This window comes from Talaromyces stipitatus, genomic scaffold (assembly GCF_000003125.1).
Source record: "Talaromyces stipitatus ATCC 10500 scf_1105507295523 genomic scaffold, whole genome shotgun sequence".
Classification (NCBI taxonomy): domain Eukaryota; kingdom Fungi; phylum Ascomycota; class Eurotiomycetes; order Eurotiales; family Trichocomaceae; genus Talaromyces; species Talaromyces stipitatus.
Genome location: NW_002990113.1, coordinates 2,345,390 through 2,368,746, shown reverse-complemented (window position 1 = coordinate 2,368,746; position 23,357 = coordinate 2,345,390). Strand labels below are relative to the sequence as shown.

Sequence of the window (23,357 nt, the reverse complement as noted above, 5' to 3'; positions counted from 1 at the left end):
CACTGACGACAAGCGGATTGTCTGGTTGGTCGTTTGACCTGCAAAATCTTTCTATTGCTTACACAATGATCGAATTGTGTGCAGATTGGATATCTCCGGCTGTCAAGCCTTCTTCCGAGGGAACCTTTACAAAGTGCCGACATGTACTCGTCTGACTGCATGTGGCTTGTAAGTCAACGTCTTCGTCTGACGCATATCGTTTGATTCTGGATCAGTGATCAGTCCCGTGGCGAGAACAATTTTCAGGAATCGATTATGCTGAAGATGTTGCTGCCTTGGGATACGCAGACAAAATGTATTGTACAGAACCTGTCAGGACGTGAAAATGTTGTATTGTTACGATTGATTCCAAGAGCGTCGTCATTGTTCTCGAGTCTTCTGTTTGAGGACAGATCGCCGACTTCAGGAGTTGAGTCATCTGGTCATCTATCCTTCGGCGAGCATCCCGGCGAATTTTTCGTAGTCAAGCATGCTCCTGCTTATCTGTCCTCTTGATACTTCTTTCCCAAGACCTTTGCTTGCATCTCTTCTGCACGGAAGAATGTGACAACTTCCGGCCCCATTGTTCTTTTCCATTAGTCAACTATTTTACTGCCTACGCTTATCCATCATACAAGTCTCGGACTATCCCCGGGTATCAATTGACAGCTGCTTACTTGATATCAGACCATTGATCTAGATATGCGTTTCTATGCAATCAATACAAGCATATCCACACCCTACCCACTCGGACTCTTCTTATACCCTGATTCCTCCAACTAAATAAGGTAAAATGCATAATCCACTCCATCTGCAAGAACCCGTAGTAGTATATATGCATACCACTTTAGTTAGGGTAAATGCAGTGCAGCCAGCCGCATTGTATAGCCCCCACCGGACCCTCAACACAGCCATCCGGAGAATTACAAGTTGCTAAGATGATTTTAATTTTATTACTGGTAAGCATTCAAGCTTGATGGGAATGGCCTCTGGGTTTCCAGCCGTCGAGGGGAAGGGCTGTACAATTCAACTTATGCATGAATAGCTGCACATCATCTGCATGTCCCTGACAACTCATCAAGTGGATCATGTTTAATCAATCCCTTGGAACAGATCTTATAATAAAAATCTAGAACACATATACACCAACGAAGTCAGAAATGATCGTACAGACAATCCTCGAAACCTACCCACCCGATAGCCTACCTCCCGACCAAATCCACTCCCTCCTCACCCAGATAAAAGACTATCAATCCACGCACGGCTCTTTACTCAAGGTCATAGACTCTGAAATCCCGCACAGCGTACACCTCCAACCCGTTAGCGTGAGCGTGTTTCCCACTGTTTTCCCACGAAGAGTATTCCATGAAGCCATTGATGAATTGCAGTTGGCATATAATGAATTGTATGGCAAGATTGCAGAGGATAAAGAATGGTTGTATGCTGTGACGGGACCATTGAGGAAGACGGAGCCGTTGGTCGATGCATTATGGTGTGTTTATGAGGAGGTTCAACGACAAAGACGAAAAGTTCAATATATTGAGCAAAACGTTCATGCGGGGTTGTTCAGGTCGGATTATATGCTTCATGTCCTTTCCGATAGTGACAATGACGACGATGAGGACTGGATACAGAGTCTGTGCCTGAAACAGGTCGAATTCAACTCGTACTCCTGTGCTGGGGGATGTCATGCCGATAAAGTCGCTGATATGCATCGATTCCTTGCTCTACGTGGTGTTTATAACTGCCCATCCATCGATGAAAAACAAGATATGAGGATTCTTCCGTCTTCCTTGCCCCTGAATAATACGATACACGGCATTGCGTCGCTACTCGTTTTAGCGCACAAGAGATATGGATCAACGCCGTATAATTCGGCAGCTTCACATACAGCTGTGCTAATGGTCGTTCAACCGAATAATTTCAATATCGCAGATGAACGACCCATTGAGTACGCATTATGGAACTGGGCAGACGACAACCCGATTCCGACGTACAGAATCGAATGGCAAGATGTCCTGCATCGTACGCAACTCACCGAAACAGGGGAACTACTATTCTTCCCGCCTGAAAGCGGAGGACGGACTCCTGTCGAGATATCAGTTATATATCATCGAGCCGGGTACGAGCCGCAGGAGTACTCAGACGAAATAAAAGGAAAAGATATTCGCATTAGACTCGAGTTGTCGCGCGCAATCAAATGTCCGTCTATCCTGGGACATATTACGACTATTAAGAAAGTGCAGCAAGCCCTAACCGTGCCTGGGACGTTGGGGCGCTGGCTTACGAGCGACAAAGCGGATAGGATTCGGGGGACCTTTGTTGAGATTTACTCTCTTAACGAGTTTGATTTTTCTGAAAAGATTCATGATGAGAAATTAACAGAGAATTATATTCTCAAACCTGCTTCCCTTGAAGGCGGAGGACATAATATCTACGGCTCTGATATACCTTCGATCTTACAAACGCTCTTAGAGAATGAGAAATCCAGGGCGTATATACTCATGCAAAAGATCCGCTCACCGCAAAATATCTATGGAATGCTCATGTCTTCTTCGAGAGGTGTTGTGGTTGATGAAGTTGTGTCTGAATTGGGAGTGTTTGGGGGTTGTATTTGGGAGAAGAATGAATCTTCTTCTGGGTTGGATATGATTGAGAATAGGGTTGTGGGGTGGTCGTTCAAGAGTAAAGAGAGAAGTCTGGATGAAATGAGTGTTGTTAAAGGTTTTGGTTGTTTTGATACCCCATTGTTAGTTGATTGATCAGTCTCGTTCTTATAATCCATATACGCTGTGACAATGATTCAGGGCAGAGATGGTAGTAATCGACGCTATGCTATTATGCTAATGAAGATATCTAAATATGACAGAGAGAAGCCATAATACATACAGCAATCTATAAAACGAAACTCAACAACTCCTGTCCCTTCACAGCCGTGGCAATATGCCATGGTAATGTATTATGCTGTACATGTAACGTGCCCTTGGCCCTAGCCAACGTCGCCAGGTCACGGTAACTAGCTAGTACTTCTCTGAGCACAGCCTCATGCAGAGCTGGGGGCCGTGATGTATGCACCAAATTCAATGCCATGGCTGTAACACCCTGGCTGTCATTGATTCCCTTTCTTCGAAGTAGATAACCGCTGACTAGTGCTGGTTTGTAATCTGTCAAGTATGCCGAGTTACTTAATCGATGTGAGAGAATGACTGCCCATGACTCTTCGCATGCATCGATAAGGACGGCGTCAGAGTCGGCTTCGGTAAGTACTGGTGGTGTGTCTGTTGGTGTCATTGCAGTGTTATAGTTCATGTTGGTCGGTCCCTGACCGCCGCTGGCTGGAGTTGCAGCGCCAAGTTGGTCTGGTGATGAGATTCCGCCGTAGGGTGTTGCTACCGGTGTCGATGTTAGGGGATTGATGCCGTTAAATTGAAATTGTGTCGGAAGTTCTAGACGGAGACCAGGTGCGATGTTGGCATAGATAAGAGTTAGCTCAACTGGTAGAGCTTTTGCTTGATTATATCGTTCCGCAAAGCCGGTCCATGCTTGGCATAATTAGCTACGAGCCCCTCAACAGTGATTTCATAATACGTACCATCGATTTCTTCCTGGTCCACAGGCTCAGTCCTCACTAACAATACCTTCCACCTAGTTTGTGTTCGCTCCATTAGATCCTTGGTTGCCTCCCAGATCTCTTGCCGCACTTCTGATATACTGCGGTTGACATTCGACCCTCTAGCTCGCATGCAATACGACATAGTAATCTGGCACGACCCCGAATTGTCAGACCATGCAACACTGATCCAACGCTGGTCAACACTGCGTGAAATAGCAACATGAAGACATCGGCCTTCTTGAAAAGGTGAAACGGGTTCTGATGTGACTCTAAAATTGATCGCTTTGGGAACCGCATCTGCCAGCACCACTGGTGGCGCGTAGCCTATAATGCCAGAATTGGCATCTTTGGGCGGGCATCGAGTATAGACTTCAAGCGCTAAATTCAAATATTCCGACTGGGGTGGAATAACCAACGATGTTGGCGAGTATATGAATGGCAAGGGCACGATTTGCAAGACGAGTTCATTCAGCCGACTCTTGTCATGGGCTTTGTCAACGTCACCAATGTATCTCTGAAAGAGACGGAGGAAAGTTGAGCAGATATCCACGAATGCTGCTCCGTGAGAGAACGGGTTGATGATATAGATGACAAAATTTTCTCCTGTTGAAGGAGCTTTTGACAATGCAGTCCCTAAGCCATGTCAGTAAAGGAGTCAAATGAGTCCAACCAAATACATACCTAACTCTTCGCAGAGACCGCGCAATGTCTGCATTGTTCGCGCATAAGAGCCATCGCCCTTTGCAATATTCCATACCCCTATACCATTTTCGAACGTCTGAGACATATCGCCTCTGACATGTTTGCCCAGATTGCAACCAGAATATATCTGGCCTAAGCGAGTCATGAACGCGTCTGCCTCTTCTTTGACAAACTGAGGACATATACAATACGCAGAGACATCTTTCTGCCCACTGGCGGGCTCTAATCCAAATGTCTCCCAGAACGGCATTGATGTCGATAAGACTTCTAAGAAATCGCGTCCACGGTGGATACGCAGGTGCGATGGCGCTAGTTTTGTGATTGATCCTTTGACCTCTCGACGTTGGGGATTCGGCCGCGCCGATGGCGTTTCCGCAGTAGATTGCAGACTATCGTGAAGTGTAGCGTAGGACTTCAAACCCAACCTTTCGTTTTCGCCTAAACTTGTAGCTTCGTCGAGAAAAGTATGTAAGCCAATAGTCTGGCAGTCGAGATCCGGAACCGCTTCCCAGCCATCAATATTATGAGACAGCGATGACTGAGTAATTTGATCGACCATCAACTGTGCGACTTGCATCTGATCATCTTTGCGACTTGTAACGGGAGAAATCGGGCTCTGCTTGGCAGAGAAATATCCGACCAGAGACCAGTCGGTAAGGACAGAAAAGAAATTTCCCAAGAATATCGAAGAATCTTCTTTGGAGACGACGGCCTCCACCTCGGAAGTAATAGAGAGTTTTTCCATAGACGATGTCGTCGATTTTTCGGCCTCAGAAAGCGGCCGTTTTCGCTTCAGACTTGTCAGTCTGAATAGTGATGCCTCATCTTCAGATTCGTTATCGCTACTATCTAGGCTTGATTCATCGCTAGATGCCGAATCAGTGCGTTGCATAGGTTGCTCTAAGCCTTGTTGACGAGAAATGTTGATCTCGTCAATAGAGTCTCGAGGTCCTGATCTGCGCCAACGAGGGAATCCAATTGTCGGAATTCCTGGGGTTGTATTGACATCCTCACTTTTGTCTTTGTTTGCTGTAAAGAAGAAGCGCCCGGCATTAGCATATTTCTGGTCTAAGGTCAAACCTCGTTTAAAAGGTATTGCATTATATCGGCTTTGTTTTCGCTCCAAAACCGGATATGATGATGCAGAGTCTCTTCTACCGTCTATGCGTTTCGTGTCCTTATTTGAAAATAGCATTTGCTTGATGTCGATTGGACTGAGAGGGGCGCTTATAGTATGTTCCAGAGGGATTGAAGGTGCTTCCTGCAAAGCGGTATTCTGATATGTGATATCTGGCTGCTTGATATCAACCTCCAATAAGGCGGACGGCTCAGCATCCTTCGCCTTCTGCGTTTCGTTATGTTCGAAAGTCTCGTCTTCTGTTGGGACATGATCTTTCTGGACCTCTGCTTGGGACACTGGGACTTCGTCCGGTTCCTCTGATCTCGGCTGTAGTGTGCCCTGCTTGGGATGCTCGGTCTCTTGCTTATCGGCCATAAAATCGTTCATTTCATCGTCGTCATCATCAAAAAAACTAAAATCAGCATCCGTGATTCCTTTACTCCCAAAATCCTCGTCATCCATTCCACTGAAGAGCTCGTCATCATTAGTGTCGTAGAGACCTGTTCCAACCTGCATGTGTTCATTGTCACCTGAGGATTTCCGCACATTTTCCTGCTGTTTCAGCGGAGTTTCTCCAGGAGTCTGAGATAACCCTATATCCTGGCAGTCAGGTTCGAGAGTATCGGCGCTTATTTGATTCATGCCCGGTACTAGAGCTCCGTCTGGTGGCGTGGGATAGACAGAGCTCGCGTTTTGAAGATCTGGATAGTGGATCACTCTCGCTAGGCTCTCAACCTTCTCAGGAACTTCGAATTTTGTAGTGGAGGTGCCTCCATTTTGACTTATTGCTACGACGTTGGAATTATCATTCGGCTTCTCATGTCGTGACGTGGCTGTTTCCAACCAAGTTTCCGCAAAGTGTAGGGGTTCTTCGCCGTCATTGAGCTCGCAAACCTTCTCACTTGACGCCATCTTTGTTCTCCAAAAACAGTACCTAGAAGGCCAAAGTATCCTTTTCAGAGGAGACGACGATTGACTGTCATCCATCTGACGCAAGTGCTCAGCTGCAAGTCGCGCATAAAACGGCTCTGACACTTCCACTTCAACCCAATGTTCATCTTTGGGATGGTCAACTGGAAGTCCAAGATTACTCAGCCATTCCAGGACAGTCTCCTTCCATACTCGTTGCTTGGCCTCGGTTATCTGCCTAGACACACCTTCGCTCTTTGCTTGCTTGGGGGCAAAAACTGCCGACTGTGCCGTATTCACGTTGATCAGTCGAGCTACCGTTCCGTTGGGTGCAAGCCAAACATCCATGTTAGGCTGAATATTGGAGGGAGTGATATCGGTCCTGTTGGGCTCTCTCAGTCGTGATATGCCATCTTGGTGAATAGTATGCAGAGCCAGAACAATCTTTCCGACTTGTGTAAGCTCAATTCTCAGTGTAGTCAGAGTGCGTATCCAGTCCACATCGTCATCACTTATAGTAGGATTTTCGTAAAAACTGCGTTCTACTGCAGTGTAAAAGGTCCGAGAGCCCAGAGGAATAGCATTGTGACGCCTTATAAGCTGCAAGCTAATGGCTCCTGCTATAGCAGTAATGAAAGATGCATAGATTGCCATGGAATTTGCATAGGCATCACCAGATCGGGGTACATTCACGGCTGACCCTGGCGTTCTCCCTGGTTGTCCAGGAGTCCCTGCAGCGGCTGTGACCCCATCTCCGGATAGAGATTTGATGAGGTCCGCAGCTGAGATGCTGCCAAATGCAGAGACTATATCAAGTTAGCCGGCAAACCTACAAGGATTCAGAGATTAAAGGTACCTTTGAGTGATGATGCTCCGATGCTTAGTTTCGACTCCTTCAATGTGGGAGGTGCAGCATCTCGGGTGAGCGGACTCAGACTCTCAAAACCAGGTGTTGGCGAAAAGACCCACAGACCTAACCTTCGAGGATAACATGAAACTAAACAGTCAAGGTTTCGTAGTTGGATCTCCAGATCTTTGAGTCTGCTTAGGTGCCGGAGAATGTTGTACCCGCTGCTCGGAGCAATTTCCGAGGAAGGGTTGTTAGTAGTAGCCTCCTCGGTGTATATTCTCCAATGTATAACAGAGAATCCATTCTGCGCGTAATATTAGCTCTAGTATTTTTCGAGGTAAGAGTCATACTCACAATGGCGATGAAGTTGGTGGTGGCATCTCCGGGAAAGTCCATCATCACCGTAAGAATGGCTCCCTAGCCAACCAATGATATCTACTCGCCAAGGGTGAAAAAATAGTAGGTGAAACTTTTCTGGTATAAAAGATCGCATCTCCAGCGATGTAGCTAACGTGATGCATTGGAACAGAGACAGGCGCAGAGGAAAAATCAAGTGAGTTGGGCGACTCCAGCCTTACACGGAATAATGATTAGTACTGTAGCCCTGGGGAACTGTCTCCATATCGGTGATAGGAGGTTTGGAATCGCATTGACTGTTTGCTCTAATCCAGTGCACGGAACAGGTGACGCAGCCAGGAAACCAGATAGAATCAATATCTCACGATGCACGCACTTCCGAAAAGGATGAAGACGAAGATGCTTGATATGTGTAGGTTGTGCCTGTGTCGTCGCTGGTTGAACGAGCATCGGAAGGGAAGAACGCGCCCAATCAGATTTACCCGAGGACTCGGCGGAGTTTGGATCACGTGGAGAAATCTTGGCATTCCCACTTGGTACCTTCCGTTATCTTTTTTTTATCCTTCTTAATTGTTATCTCCGAGCTAAAAAAAAAAAAAGAGAGGCAAGTGTTTGAACGACTTCACTGCCGAGAGAATTTTCGGAAGGAGGAGGTCAAAGGCGCAAATATGAAGATATCAACGCAGTCTTCCGTTCCGGTATATACTATTTCTGGCTCTTCGACTGCCAGACCTCTTCCGGAGTGGCTTGCTAGGCGGAGAAAGCGCAGTTTGAAAAATGATCCGGAGTACGCAAACCGAGTCGAATTATTACAGGATTTCGAGTTCGAGGAAGCGAGTCAGTGTATCCGAATTAGTGAGGATGGACAATGGGTTATGAGTACAGGTATGTTTTCCTAAACCGCTTCCGCCGTTTACTGAACTAGAAATGCTAAATGTTTTTTTTGTTAGGAACTTACAAACCGCAAATACATACTCACTACTTACCTCACCTATCATTATCTTTTGCTCGTCATACCGTTTCACTCAACACGACGTTCCTTCTACTCTCGTCCGATTACTCGAAATCTTTACATCTGCAGGCAGATAGGTCGCTCGAGTTCCATACGCCGTCGGGATGTCACTACACGACGAGACTACCTCGTTATGGACGAGATCTTATTTATGATAGACAGTCCACCGAGGCCCTCGTTCCTTCAGTAGGGGTCAACCAGGACGGACTCGGTGAAGTATTCCGATTGAACTTGGAGGCCGGTCGTTACATGCGCAGTTACGAAGTCGACGTCGGTGGAGATGATTATACATCCGCCGGCGGTGGTGCGTTGCAAGGTGGTATCAATACCGGGTCAATCAACACCGGTGCGATTGCGGAAGGAAGTCACAATCTCCTTGCTTTCGGTACTTCTATTGGCACAGTAGAACTCTGGGATTCGAGGGCTCGAGGTCGGGCCGGGATTTTGCTACCACCAGCACAGTCGCAGCCGGGCGAAGGACGACACGAGATAACGGCGCTGGAGTTTCACAGATCTGGCCTTACATTAGGAACAGGATCGTCGAATGGTTTAATTCATTTGTATGATTTACGATCGCCGATTCCTTTCCTCAAGAAGGATCAAGGTTATGGATATCCGGTTCATACGCTCAAGTTCCTGCAGTCATCATCCCAAACACGGGAGCAGACAATGGAACCGAAGATTCTATCTTCGGATAAGAGGATCATCAAGATTTGGGACCCTCGAAATGGTACGCCGTGGACGTCGGTCGAGCCAGCTGTGGATATAAATAGTGTCGCATGGTATCCAGATAGTGGAATGATTTTGACAGCCAATGAGGGCAGGCAACAGCACGCGTTCTTCGTCCCACAACTTGGCCCTGCACCTAAGTGGTGCTCCTTCTTGGACAACCTTGTCGAAGAGATGGCCGAAGATCCTAACGATCCTCAAGCCTTTACTGGAGGTCAGACATCTACTGTATACGACAACTACAAGTTCTTGACGGTACCTCAACTGCGCACATTGAACTTGGACCACCTCATCGGCAGAACCAATTTGTTACGACCATATATGCATGGCTACTTTGTGGCTCAACGGTTATACGAAGAAGCCCGTTTGATCACGAACCCTTACATTTGGGAGGAAGAACGAGCCAAGAGAGTCAAGGAGAAGATTGATCAAGAAAGAGAAAGTCGCATCCGAGGCAAGAAGAAGGTTGCCGTCAAAGTCAATCGGAAATTGGCCGAGAAGCTTCTCGAGAAACAAGAAAAGGCTGAGAGACGGAACGCCAAACGCGTGCTTGAGCAAGGAGGTGATGAGACAATGGCCGAGGCACCTGAACAGAGTCCTGAAACTACAACCGGTGACGAAAGCAAGGGCTTGCTTGGTGACAGCCGTTTCGCGAAACTCTTCGAAGACGAAGAATTCGCTGTTGATGAGACTTCTAGAGAATTCCAAATGCTCAATCCAAGCACCACTGTCGAAAAACCAGAGAGAAAAGAGCGCGGTCTCACAGCCGTCGAACAAGAAGAAGCCGACGAAATCCCAGGCTCTAGCAGCGATGATGACGACAACGACAGCGACGACGCCGGTAGCGAACAAGGTCAAAAACCGTCAAACCGACCGGCAAAAGCCAACCAACCCAAAATGGGCGAAGAAATTTCCTACAAACGCAGCAGAAAACCATATACCAAGATGCAAGTCTCTTCATCTTCCTCCTCAGCAAATAAATCCCGAGGAGGAGGCAGAGATCGATCCTTTGAAACACTGGCGCACAAATTGGGCAGTAATAATACCCATAGAGTTAACAAGGATAGAGCGACTTCACGGCAAGGTGCGGTTGGCGAGAAAGAAATCACTTTTGCGCCTACTTCGTCCAAGTCGAGATCACAGCAGCAGTCTAGGTCAGATTATTCGGGTACGGATAATGGGTACAGGAATAAAGCACGTCGAAGTGCGTCGGGGAATACATTCCGGCGGATTTGAGATGGAAAGAGGAAAAAGTGAATCATGAGATATGATTGTTGTACCATTACCTTGTCATTCTGGGTACTAGAGTCTTAACCCAAAAAAAAGTCAGGTAACTGAAAAGAAAAAAAAAAGAAGGATAGATAGAAAGACCGAGATACCCCAAAGGTTCGTTGAAGAAAAGGCAAAAGCATTCAATATATGGAATAAATAATGTATATTCAACCGCGAGGTAAAAAGAAATATTCTTAACCTAGGTCTAAGGTATCACTTTATCATCAACTCTCAATCTCAAAACGAAAACTACCCAACCACACCCAAAAGATCCAAAGGGTATTCATACCCAGCCCAAGAAAGAGGAACAAGATCAAGGTCCGAGACGAAAAAGACACAAAAACAAGATGTGCATGAAATCAAGGACCAACGAAACCAAGAACGACCAAGATATCATTCAAGATCGAGACCAGACCCAAGCCATTGGAATACGTATAACGCCAGGAGTCCCAGAATGCAAGTCAAGATCAGATAGAAACGAAAAAAGACTCAATCTTTCCAAAAAAGAGGAAACGCTTGCAGGTAAATACCCAAGCATAACGTCGGAGAATGCAAAGAACAAGTGAGTATCAAAGGAAACGTATATATAACCCTGTCGTGTAAGTAGGATGAGAGGAGAGACCAGAGGCAATAAGGAAGAATATGGAAGAAAACAAAACGATATCCAAAGGTTTAGTAATCTCATTGGTCGCAGGGATTTCAAAGGTCGAGAAGAAGTTGGTTTTGCAGAGGCTCAGGTCGAGTCTAACTGTGTGTGGTGTCTATACCGAAGCGTCAGTAGGCAGTATGAATGAAAGGTTGATTCATTGTAGCAGTCCCTATTGCCATGGGTGGAATCCCGGCATCCCGGCACCCCGTCGTCCGCTACCACGTCTCGATCCTCCAGAGGCTGTGCCGGATTCACCGCCGACGCTACTGCGTCGACCCTCTTCGAGACTTCGCCGTGAGGCGCCAAAATCACTCATTGCAAATAGCAGTGGCTCCTCCTCGTCAAAACTAGTCGTGTGCTGAGCTAGAGAACGTCCCGACCCAGAGCGACGACTAGCCCCGCGTCTGTTTTCTATGAGTGATGACGCAACACTATTGCTTCCGCTTGCGCTACCGTCACGGTCGCGTTCACGCTCAGTGAGGTGTGCTGGTATTGCGCTACCCCGTGGCAAGCTGCCAGAGGTAGAGCTGTGCGATTGCGGTCCTCCTGATGAGCCTCGTCCTCGACTATGAGAAAAGCGAGTTTGATACGGATGGTTTGAGGATGTAGAAGTGGCAACGGCGGCACTGGAACCACACCCTCCCCGCTGTGTATTGAACTCTCGGAAAGGGTACGAGGTTTGCAATGCGGGATTACTGGTGTCATCAGCTGGTTGTGTCGTTCCCGAGCTTGGCTGTGCTGTATTTGTGCCCATAGACTCGTATTCATGTTGACGCATCCGAGCGCTCAGACTCAAGTGAGTTCTGTCATCGCCCAAAGAGACACTTCGCATGCCAAATGGAAATATTTCCTCGTCGTCCCCTCCTCCAGCACTAATGCGACGACTGTGAGCGGATGTCGCACGCCGGTAAGTCGGCAGACCGGAGCTTGGAGACGTAGGAATGTCTATTACATTGGCACCTGGCTGAGTGGGTTGGTATGTTGTTTCATCACTTGGAGTTACTTCTGGCTCGACGTCTGATTGTCGGGGGGAAGCATCCGGTTCTCTGTCGTTAGTGATTATGTTGTTGTTGGAACTCAATCGAGAGCGGATAGCGGGTGTATGAGGGGTATGGGGAGAAATAGGTTTCCCGGGAGATGAAGCTGTAGATATTGATGTGCCAGCAACCATTGGTGGAACACTAGACAACTGTCGACTGGATGAGCTCGACGAGCGATGAAGATGAAATGAAGAGGACATGGAGTCAGAAAGTGCAGCGTTAGTATCACGCATTCTTTGAAACCGAGTCAGCGCGGCAGATGTTCTACGAGTCGCAGCATCAACTGCAGCTGCTTTCACCGGGCTTAGTAGGTCTTTCCTGAGATCGAGCATCTTAAGGAAGTCAGAAATATTCTCGTCGTCTGTATGCAGCGAATCACCACTGGCACCGTTAGGATCAGCTAGTATTCCGGAGCCAGGTGGTGCACCGGATGAAGCAGCGCTTGCTTTCCCGCTCGAGATATTGTCCTCTTCAATACGGGTAGTGCCGCCAGAAGATAATCTCCCTCGTCGATGGCTAAAGGAACTGCTGTATCTTGAAATAGGAGCGGGTTTGGGAGAGCTCGATGCTGATGATGGTAATGCCGGTTCAAATCCTATCTTCCGCCCTGCCGAAGCCGGCACTGATGGTGGCGGCATAGTACGGGAATCGCTCAAACTTGATGGTGTTATTGCACGACCGGTGCTAGCTCGAGGAGAGACACCGAGCGGCGGATCAACAAGCGATGGAGATGCAGATAACGGTGGAGCTTTGAAAGGCTGGATTGATATTGAAGGCCGCCTGGCCACGCCGCTGCTCTCGCCCACTACGCGGCCTACAGGTCCTACTTTAGCAGCAGAGAGTAATTTCCGCGGAGGAGACGCGGACGAAGGTGAAGGACTACCCATATCCCGAACGGCACGTAATGTTGATATGGGACTAGCACCTGTTGTCGGTCCAACCTGGTGGAACGTTGAGAGGCTACCATAAGCCTGGGACCGATCTGGATCTGCCAACCCTCTTCTCCCCAAGGGGAGAGAGCCTGCTTCTTGAGCGAGCATTTTGCTTGGTTCTTCGGACGGTAGCGACGGCAAGAAATAATTATCATCCGCACCCATGAAGCGAGAACTCAAAAGTGATTCTGAATCATCAACTCTGAAATCAACATTGAGGCGATAGGTCACTTGAACCGAAAACGGACCAGCTGGTGATTCGGTGGTACCAAAGGAATAGGTATCGACTACTTTCTCGGTTCCCGATTGCAAAGAAAGGGTCAAGCTATCGGAGCTTGAGGACAAATCAGAATCACGAGCTTCACGAATTCGATATCTGACCCTCAAAGCGGGGTTGGTACGCATAATACCTGCCCGTTTGACGACCTTCCAGGCCGGCAATAATCTCGCATAGGCATGCAAGGATCGAAATAGGACAATGCTCTTTTTGTAGACTGTAGGCAAAATAGACGCTAAATCAGGAGGCGGCCGAGTTGAGGACGGGCCCAGCTCGACTCTCCATCTCTCTAAGACGACTTCCTTTGGTTTGGCTCGCACCAAAGCATTCTGTGACGCAGCCAAAGCACCCACCACATCCCATCGTTTTCCATTTTCGTCTATCAAAACGAGAGTTTGACTATTCGTCAATGATTTTGCATCAAGATACGTCTCAATTATCATGGGTGGTGGTCGATTGTCGGCGGCATCACAAGTCCTCCATCTCCGTATACTGTCCCGATATTCGTCGGTTTCATCTAAATCAACATTGAACTGAGATAAAAGAAGTCAGTCCCGTCTGGGCACACAACCCTTCCGAACATAACAAGTCGGACTTACCCAACGGTTTACTCTTGGAGAGTCAGATCCTTTGCTGAAACTTTGAGGAAGGTCAGCTCTCGCGTGGAGTATAATCAGCGCAGCTTTAGTGTGGTAGTTCTGTGAGGCGCCACAAGTCAGACAACAGCATATTGAGGGCAGGACCTTTTGTATAAATGGCAATACTCACTGCTATGATCTGATTGAGCTTTGCCATAGCCTCTTTCCCAGGAGCTGGGGCATCGGCTCCGGAGTCGATTCCTAGGCCCCTCGTGGTGTCCGACGATTGCATTGAAGACGCGCGGTTATCATCCGGGTCTCTCGAGCCGTCACCCCTCGCTGAGCTCGGTGAGGATACGCTTGGCTGCCTCGCCGGGAATGGTGATCGTGGATGTTGATGCATTGTGTGGTAGTAGTATCTCGATAACCATCAGGGTTGGTTGTGTAAGGGATGGATAAGTCACAAGCTATCCACAACAATAGACGATAAATGATAGGTGTTAAAGGGGCATTCAAGCGTGTAAAAAAGGAAATGCCTGGAAGAAATTGGCCATGCTCGAAACAACTCGGTAAACGATATATCGGTTCTGGTTGGCTGGCGCGGGTGGACGGGAAAGTCCAGACCGTAAGGAGGAAATAAAATAAAGGTACCTAACGACTGTTTTATATAATCGAGAACGGGAAGGACATGGTAACGGGCTGGATATTCAGGCAACAATGAGTAGGACGTGGCGGACAGATTTTAGTTGTAGGTCGATAGTAGATAGCCTCACAAGAGCTTCTCCGCATTAGCAGCAGCTGCGGACCCAATCACGGGGAGGGAGCGAACAGTGCCTCCTCACAATGTGAGAGAAAGGGCACAGTTCAGCAGTCCATGTCTGTAGTTGGAAAGGGACTGATGAATTGGAGAAAGCCGAGATTGAAAATTAGATGGGATGTGCCGAGCGAGGAAGAGGGAGTTGACGAGAAAAGATAAGGGGAGAGAGATGTGTTGTAGAGATGGAGCACGACCTGTGACGCACACTGGTGACTCGATGTTGCCGGGGCGGTCAAGTGGCTGCCCACTGGCGATTCGCTGGCCACCCGCTGCGGCTATTCCTGATGTAGGCTAAGCCTCTCCACTGATTTCCTCAGGCTGATACCGATAAGCACCGGTTCTCTCAAGTCTTAAGACTTGCTCATCCTCTAGGAATCATCAGACATCTACTGAAAGGTATGTATATATTTACTTGTGAATGATTATTTCAACCAGTGAAGAGGTAGTATGCGAATACCAAGTCTGGGCAAATGGGGATTCGGATCTTATCGATCTCGTAATATTGCGCAAGGCTGACTGGGTACACGTAATTATGGTATTTTTGCAGCAGCTAACTATCAAGGTACATACTGAGCCTTGAAAGCAGGTGATCCTTGTCACAGATTTTGCAGTGTTTGCATATTTCCTCGGGTTCTCGAATCTGACTAACTAGATAGGAAACTTTCCTATGACTCGTGCACGGCCATCATGAATCATCCACGAACATTGGGACCACAAGATAGGAGCCAGAGTATGTATCTAGGCACTGTACATATAGTACATGCAATGCATATTCCCGGCAGCCTATGAGGCAGATCAACGGCTCACTCTGAAGCTTCCGAGTGGATGCCTTGATGTTTTCATCCACTGCAAAACAGTCGTTTGTTGTATGTACTATTCATGAAATCATGTAGGACATCATTGTCTCAATTGACAGATCACAAACCTCGGTGATAAGCACAACATGCTTAGAAACTCCTCCAATGACAAAATCGTGTAGTCGCATCCCTCCGCGAGGTCATCACATGAGTTCATTATTGAAGATATTCCAGATGGACGAGAGGAAAGTTGAGCAATAATCGAATCGCTTGGAGGGGTGTGCCTTCCGTGATTGGCTGTCCGCGATCCCGAGAGGATCCTTCCCTCCCTGCGCGAACGCACCGCGACTTCCCCGGGTAGATATCTGGATCGCTTAAGATCAAGGAAAGGACAGAAAAGAATCATCCTTTGCCAGAACATCTCATTTTGACTCATCCCAGATTCTTATCTAGGTCGCATTCATCCGGACCAGTTGACTCATCTTTGGCCTTGACTCACTCACTCAAAAACAGTGTCCGCTTATCTCCCTACGTACAGACGGCATCTCGAAACCTTCGCCGATAGCTGTATAGCGGTTCGCCACCCCACATTACTATTCCAACCATCGCGACATCCGTATATTCCTGCTAGTCTGCAAGCCAGGGAAGAGACAAAATCCTCGAGTCGCGTGTCGCATCGCACCTTTCCAGAAATCTTTGAAACGGCCGACCGAGCTCCTTTAAATACGCCGTGATCCCGAGTGATCACAGCGAGGAACCCGCTCCGAGGCCGATTAAGATTTCTGCATTTCCACCCACTTCGTGGCACATGAGTAGCACGCTTCTGCAATACTTTCTTCAGGATGATGTGGACAGTTTCAAGCGCCTGCTGGCAAACGTCAGTAATGCGCCAACTGGCCAGCGTTCGGCGCCAGGCAGCATCACGCCAAAGATAGGAAGTCCCTCATACGGTTCGTCGCCGAGTACCTCGTCGCGCAACCACAAAAAGGTCATCGGAACCTCGCCAGGTACACCACATGTCGATCGCAGTGGATATGGGCGAAGCCATGCGACCCCGTGGTCTCGTACACAAGTGAACGCACGCGATCAAAACGGACGTACCCTGCTCCATCAGATTGCCTCATCGCCGAAACCGACTGTCATCGAGTTCGCGAACGCGCTATTGGAGTTACCGTTCGTTGACATTTATGCACAAGACTCGGAGAGTGGATGGACAGCACTGCATAGAGCTTTGTACTCTGGGAACATAGCTGTTGCGCAGGCTTTGATGCAAAGAGATCTCCGAAGCGCTACCGATTTCAGTGCTCCTAGTAGCCTTCACCATTTGACTGCAAGTCTGATCAAGATCAAAGACCGGGAGGGAAACAGTCCCTTTGACGTCTACGGAGCCACTATTAGTGGCCGTGACATTAAGCGAACTGACGGAAAGCCACTGGGAGACTTTGTAGGAAATGACAGTGATATCGAGGCCTCGTCTCCCGAAACCTCCGTTTACGGAGGGGATAGTCCCGAAGATGGAATTCTAGCGAGAGCGCAATTGAAAGCCCGGACAAACCTACAAGGTGATGAGGTGTTTACTTTTGGCAGTAACAAGAACATGACTCTTGGTTTGGGAGATGAGGATGACCGACAATTTCCGGAAAGGATTTCATTGGATCGACCCGATCACCTTCTTCAACGATTTTTCATGGAACGAGAAAAGGCCCGCGAGCATCAGGAACAACGCTCCACCCTGTTTGGTCAAGCTATAGGCCATGCTGACAATCAAGATAACCTGCCTACTTTGATCACATCAAAGCCGTTATCCGTTCAAGATGTATACATGTCAAAACTACACACAGCGGTCTTGACTAACGATCCGGAATCGAATCTGTATATGTCTGGATTTGGACCTGGTGGCCGACTGGGCACTGGTGATGAAGCGACCAGATACCATTTTGTCTGCATTGAAACAGGTGGATTAGCCGGAAAGAAGGTCATATCACTTGCTCTTGGGCAAGATCATTCCATCGCTATTTCCGAACAAGGTGAAGTCTTCACATGGGGAAGTAACAAATACGGCCAACTAGGCTATAATCTTCCACGAGCCAATAACAAGAGAGACACACCGATGCAGAGCACCCCACGACAGGTTTTCAACCCGTTCAAACGCGAAGTCATACTTGGGGCGGCCGCCTCTGCAATTCATTCCGTGGTGTTTAGTTCTTCCGGTCTCTATACGTTTGGTAAAAATGAGGGACAACTTGGTCTTGTCGACTCTGATGCTCGTTCGCTGGAAGTTCAGGTTACCCCTCGCCGTGTAGGAGTGTCTCTCTTCAATGCACCCATCCGCATGGTATCCGCCATTGATAGGGCTACTGCAGTTCTTCTCGAGACTAACGAGACCTGGGTTTTCACGCATTATGGCTATTCGAAGGTCATTTTCCCACTCGATTTCAGTTCATACTTTATTAAGGAAAGTTTTCTGGCGACCAGGTACGGCAACACAGCAAATCGTGTCATCAAGATCACTGCCGGCGGAAACACTATCTGTGCGCTATCCAGCTTCGGAGAAGTCTACAGTGTCCATGTGAACGGTAAACCCGATCATACTTCTATTGCTTCATCGACAACAAATCCCGCCAAAATACGAAACTCTCTTTCCACACCAGAACGTGTTTGGTCTGTGAGAAAGTCCCATATGGCTGCAAATGATGTCGATGTCGGGCAAGATGGTTCTATCATTATCTGTACGACTTCCGGGTCTGCATGGAGGAAAGAGAAACGCGCCAAAATCAAAGCGTCAAACTCCAAAGACTATAAATTCGTGCGTATTGCAGGTCTCTCCAGGGTCACCGCCGTCAGAAGCAATGCGTATGGTGCATTTGCTGCTATCCAAAAAGACTGCGATGTAACGAAGGAGCAAGTGACCGTCTCTCCGTCTTCCTTATGGAACGACTTTTTCCAGCTTTTGCCGGTCAAGTCTCTGGCAGAGAATGTCGAAACTGATGTGAAGGGCGACTTGATTATTAGACACCAGGTAGCCAAGATGAAGGTAGCGGTTTCGTCTTCCTCCGATGTGGAGTCCGAGGTTCGGCGTATCGTGGAGAGGAGTGACATGGAAAGGTCTGGGCACCTCATCTGGTTGAGAACCACGGTATCCGATACACGAGTACCCGTTCACGAATTCATTCTGGCTGGTCGGAGTCCTGTTATGCGAACAGCACTAGCTGAGTCTCGGCGAACCCATCACTTCTCGATCTCAGACTTCATAACACTAGGATTCAACGACGATGGCAACCATGAGCTTGTCTTGCAAGGAATGGATTTTCTTTCACTTCTGACTCTAGTTGTGTTCCTCTATACCGATGATGTATTGGACGTGTGGCGTGATGTCAGACATGACTCGGTCAATGCCTATAGGTATAGACAAGTTCGAACTGAGGTCATGCGGATCGCTACATATCTGGATATTCGGCCTCTGGAGCGAGCTGCACGTGTTATGGGTGAACCGTCTCGGACATTGCATGATGATATGGACAGAGCACTCAACGATCCGTCATTCTTTGAGAGCGGCGACGTTACGATACGCTTAAAGGATGCGAGAGTTCGTGCTCATAAACAGGTTGTCTGCCAAAGATGTCCTTTCTTCGACGCTCTGTTCCATGGTCGGTCCGGCGGGAGATGGCTCGATTCAAGACGTCAGGACGAAGCTATAACAATTGACCTTCAGGATATGGAATCAAACGTCTTCAATTTTGTCCTTCGTCATTTATATGCAGATACAGAAGAGGAGCTGTTCGACGATGTGCGATACAGTAGCCTTGATGATTTCATTGACTTGGTTCTCGATGTAATGTTCGCAGCCAATGAGCTCATGATTGACCGGTTGGCTCAGGTTTGTCAGAAGATGCTAGGCCGGTTTGGTGAGTAAAGACATGCTTTTGAGGTTTGACGGATTGTTGATTGATGTTTGCCAGTCGACACCCGCAATGTTTGTCAACTGCTCAATGCGGTTGCTCCGTGTACTGTAACAGAGTTTAAGGAGGCTGCTTTGGAGTATATGTGCCTGAATTTGGAGACTTTGCTTGAGAATAGGTAAGACATTAGGACCTGAATTCTTCGTGTACCGTCTAACGTCTCTACAGGCTACTCGATGACCTTGAGGAAGATCTAATGGACGAATTAGACTTAATCTGCCAGGAGAATCAGCTTGCTCGATATCCTATCTCTCGTGGACGTAACTCAGAGGAAGCGCTACTTGAAAAGTACCCTGAGTTAGTCACCGGTCTTGAAATAGATAGGCAGAGGAGAGTTGATTCAATGCGGCTAAGCTCGCGTCGTGATCAAGACGAACTATTCGATGAAAGGATCCGAGCAAATGTGAGTGACAAAGGTACACCGTCACCATACGTTCGAAAAATGAAGGCTGCTCAAAGTGGTGAGCCCAGGCTGTCTGCAGGAAGCCCGACACTGAAGGCTCGACAATCTATGAACGATCTCATGTTTCAAATGGATGACGAATCCGCAGTGTCACCGACTCCAATGCGTAGGGGAAAAACTCCCATGGCTAGTCCGCTAATAGCAGAAGATCTGGACGATCTCTCACAACCACCAGCTCTGTCTCTTTCTTACGGCCAAGGAGATTCTTTAGGCGATGCGAGCTACTTGGAAGCTAGAGTGGGATCTATTGAAACCGGTGCGGCTGGCATTTCAAATGTGTCCACTACACCGACAATTCAGCCGAACCCCCCTGCTGCGACTTCAAAGGGAGCACCATGGGTATCGGCTGATATATCTGGTGATAAGAGAAACCTCAAAGACATTATGGCTGAGACCTCCACGTCACGCGTTTCCAATCTTACCCTTGGTATGACAGATCGGTCAAACACTCAGTCTGGTGGTACTTTCACTCAGAAGATGTCACAAAAAGAACGCAAAAGACTCCAGCAAATACAAGCCCAGGAAGCTCTGGCTGCGCAACAAAAGGCCGCAGTTGAATCTCGACAGTCACCTTGGCAGACTGTCAGCAAAAAGCCCACTCCAAGCTCTCTTACTGGAGATGATAGCGCGAATCAGTTCAAGACTGTTCAGAAGCCTGCCATGACCCTTCGACAAACAGTGGCTGGAAGTCCATCGATTCGTCCGACTTCAAACCCTGGACTGTCACCAAGTGGTCAAGGACGGGGTCTCTCGCAGCCTCTTCTAGGTCCTTCCACAAATGCAAAGCCCATACCAGCAAGGACCAACCCGGTTGCTTTAAAGACGAGACCGTCACCTAGCTTGTCTCCTCTCTCCACGCCACAACCGATTATACAGTCGATTCGTCACACTCCTCGTCCTGAACGGTCTCTTCCTGGCCCTTCAGGTCAAACTTCTCTGGCTTCGATTCTCCTTCAACAGCAAGCAGAGAAGGATGAAATTCGTGAAGCAGCGTCCGCTAAGCACAATTTACAGGACATTCAAGCAGAACAAGAGTTTCAAGAGTGGTGGGACAAGGAAAGCAAGCGTGTTATGGAAGCTGAAGCTGCGGCTGCGGCTGCGGCTGCTTCTCAGACGTCGAGAAACCGGAATGGTCGACGTAAAAATAGAGGGCAACAGTCACAACAGCATCAACAGCGACAAGGAGGGAATAAACCTCAACAACGAGAGAAAGCAGACATGTCGAACGAAGCTCCTCGTTCTCAGGGGAAACGTCCTACTCATCATCGACCTCCCAAGAACCCACAGCCACCAGCTGGCCCTGGTAACAGCCGTTCCGAAAGCATCCATAGTAAGCCATGATTGATGGGTTCTGTCAACATCGAACACAACATTCATTCAACGTATATATACTGTATATTCTTTTTCATGTTCTTGTACGATACCGTCTCTGTCACCTATAGATAGACAAACTTCTTGTCTTTTAATTGGACGTTCTAGAAGTTCCTTGGAATGTGGTTTGATTTATATATAGAGATTTGGATAGACGAAAAATCTCATCTTCTTGATACAAAACTTGGACATCTACTCGGCATGGAAAGTACAAGCAAAGTGAAATACACCAAAATATGGTACATAATCAGGTCTAAGTGGGCAAAAACTGGCCAACCTCCGAATTCCCTGAGGGTATTAATCATATATGGGTAGACCGTCGCTGAGATGGTCCTTCGAACCTCTCCATCATACTCGAAACATTCACGCGCTCATCTGAGTCTGATGGATTGTCTTCTGTCATACCTTGGGAACCTTCCGATTGTGACGACGACAGCGTAATCGTAGGTGATTGCAGGTCGGCACGTTCGGAAGACCTGTAAGGTCTTCCATCTCTATTTTCAGTGTGGGTATTGGGTCTGGGTCTTCCCGGGACAGGATCGGAATGAGGATTGAGACTCATTGTTGAGATGTTGGACTGGGTGTAGGTCGTGGAAATGGTAGAGGTGGAGGGGGTCGACTGGAAGGCGTGATTGATGGTGTGGGTGGCATGGGAGATGTTGAGCTGGGTACTGATGGTGGAGGTGTAGGAGGAGGTGGACGGTCTGGCGATATTGAGCTGGGTTCTGGTCGTGAAGATGGTGGAGAACGATCTGGAGACCTGATCGATGGTAATGACCCGGGAGACATGACCTGGATGCTGATCGTGAAGACAGCAGAGGCAGACCTGGAGTTGTGATTGCTGAATATGACCTGGCACCCGCGGATCTAAGCGTCAACCCCTTTGCTGCTAGGGTGGGTGGTGTTGAAACTCTGGTCCGAGTTCGTATATACCTAATTCCGTGCTTTCCAGATCTTCCAATCCATTAAGGTCTGGATGGATGTCCCAGGGGAAATGCCAATTCAGCCGTGTGCTGTGCGACAAGTGATCTGTCTCTGTGCTAGTTCCGGACACACTGGACTCCCTGGTCCAGATTCCACTTTCAGTGTCATTAGTCCCAGGATCTATAGTATGATGAGGTGACAGGTAGCCTGAGGGACATGAGCTTCGCGCCATTGACTCGGGAACTTCGACATCTTGGCTGGATTGAGCTTTATTGTCTTTCTTGAAAGGTGTCACCTTTTTGATAGCTCCTGTAATGTGGCTGTTGGCCTTGCAGATTTTCCCGAATCCGGCATCTTTATTCTATCAATCATCCCCTTTGCTGTCTCCGAAATGCTTACTTTATTAAAAACATTACTGGCTTGATTTGTGGGATTGCTAGCTAGTGACACATCGCGGTTGCCTATATGCTCTACAACAATGTTCAAGAAGTCAGAGGTTGCTTTGTGAGTTTCCCCAAGACGTGGCACACGTCTTGAAAGCGTTCATATCGGTCTGTAACCACATTGTGTAGGACATGCAGTGCTCGTTTTTCGTCCGGAGAGGAGCTCCTATCTCTCTTTTTTTCAATATGCTCACCCAAGTCCTTCAATGCCTCCCCAAACTTGTTGTGTACGCTGGCAAGACTCTGAGACCCCATCTGGCTTTTCCCTGTTGTCGTTTCGGACAGACTCTGTGAGCTTATCCATAATCTCGAGTCTCTCATCCCACAGTACCCACAGTATCACTAACCTTTAATATTGCCTGTGACTGATCTACCGGTTTGGACAAAGCAGCAATAGCATCCTTGATTTCGTCAATTGCAGTTTGAAGGAGTTACTGCGCCGCCCCGTCGAGGAGAACAAGGTCACTTGCAGAGACCTTTTCGGCGGGGACTGTTTTGAGGAGTTTCGCAGCAGAAACTGCTGCAGCCAGTGCTGCATAGACATGCCAGTTATCATTCTTGTGT

The 23,357-nt window shown here is 48.0% G+C and overlaps 5 protein-coding genes across 5 annotated transcripts; 3 read left to right on the top strand and 2 right to left on the bottom strand.

The window, feature by feature from the left end:
* Window positions 1-1,039: 1,039 nt before the first annotated feature.
* On the top strand, window positions 1,040-2,741 carry TSTA_067980 (glutathione synthetase, putative; the record flags this gene model as incomplete). Its single annotated transcript, XM_002340716.1, has 2 exons — window positions 1,040-1,069; window positions 1,152-2,741. 2 exons carry the CDS (start codon window positions 1,040-1,042, stop codon window positions 2,739-2,741), a joined length of 1,620 nt encoding a protein of 539 aa, XP_002340757.1.
* A 55-nt stretch (window positions 2,742-2,796) lies between these two features.
* Window positions 2,797-7,569, bottom strand: TSTA_067970 (uncharacterized protein; the record flags this gene model as incomplete). The annotated part of the gene is made up of 5 exons (XM_002340715.1): window positions 2,797-3,521; window positions 3,572-4,225; window positions 4,274-7,129; window positions 7,180-7,477; window positions 7,528-7,569. The coding sequence occupies 5 exons, from the start codon at window positions 7,567-7,569 to the stop codon at window positions 2,875-2,877; spliced, it is 4,497 nt and encodes a 1,498-aa protein (XP_002340756.1). The 3' UTR covers window positions 2,797-2,874.
* Window positions 7,570-8,198: 629 nt separating this feature from the next.
* Window positions 8,199-10,507, top strand: TSTA_067960 (WD repeat protein; the record flags this gene model as incomplete). Its single annotated transcript, XM_002340714.1, has 2 exons — window positions 8,199-8,415; window positions 8,481-10,507. 2 exons carry the CDS (start codon window positions 8,199-8,201, stop codon window positions 10,505-10,507), a joined length of 2,244 nt encoding a protein of 747 aa, XP_002340755.1.
* TSTA_067950 (autophagy protein Atg13, putative) lies at window positions 10,446-14,422 on the bottom strand (the record flags this gene model as incomplete). Its single annotated transcript, XM_002340713.1, has 3 exons — window positions 10,446-13,974; window positions 14,041-14,139; window positions 14,210-14,422. 3 exons carry the CDS (start codon window positions 14,420-14,422, stop codon window positions 11,362-11,364), a joined length of 2,925 nt encoding a protein of 974 aa, XP_002340754.1. The 3' UTR covers window positions 10,446-11,361.
* A 2,019-nt stretch (window positions 14,423-16,441) lies between these two features.
* TSTA_067940 (BTB domain and ankyrin repeat protein) lies at window positions 16,442-22,264 on the top strand (the record flags this gene model as incomplete). Its single annotated transcript, XM_002340712.1, has 4 exons — window positions 16,442-19,538; window positions 19,593-19,710; window positions 19,761-21,385; window positions 22,014-22,264. 4 exons carry the CDS (start codon window positions 16,442-16,444, stop codon window positions 22,262-22,264), a joined length of 5,091 nt encoding a protein of 1,696 aa, XP_002340753.1.
* Between the last annotated feature and the right edge of the window lie 1,093 nt (window positions 22,265-23,357).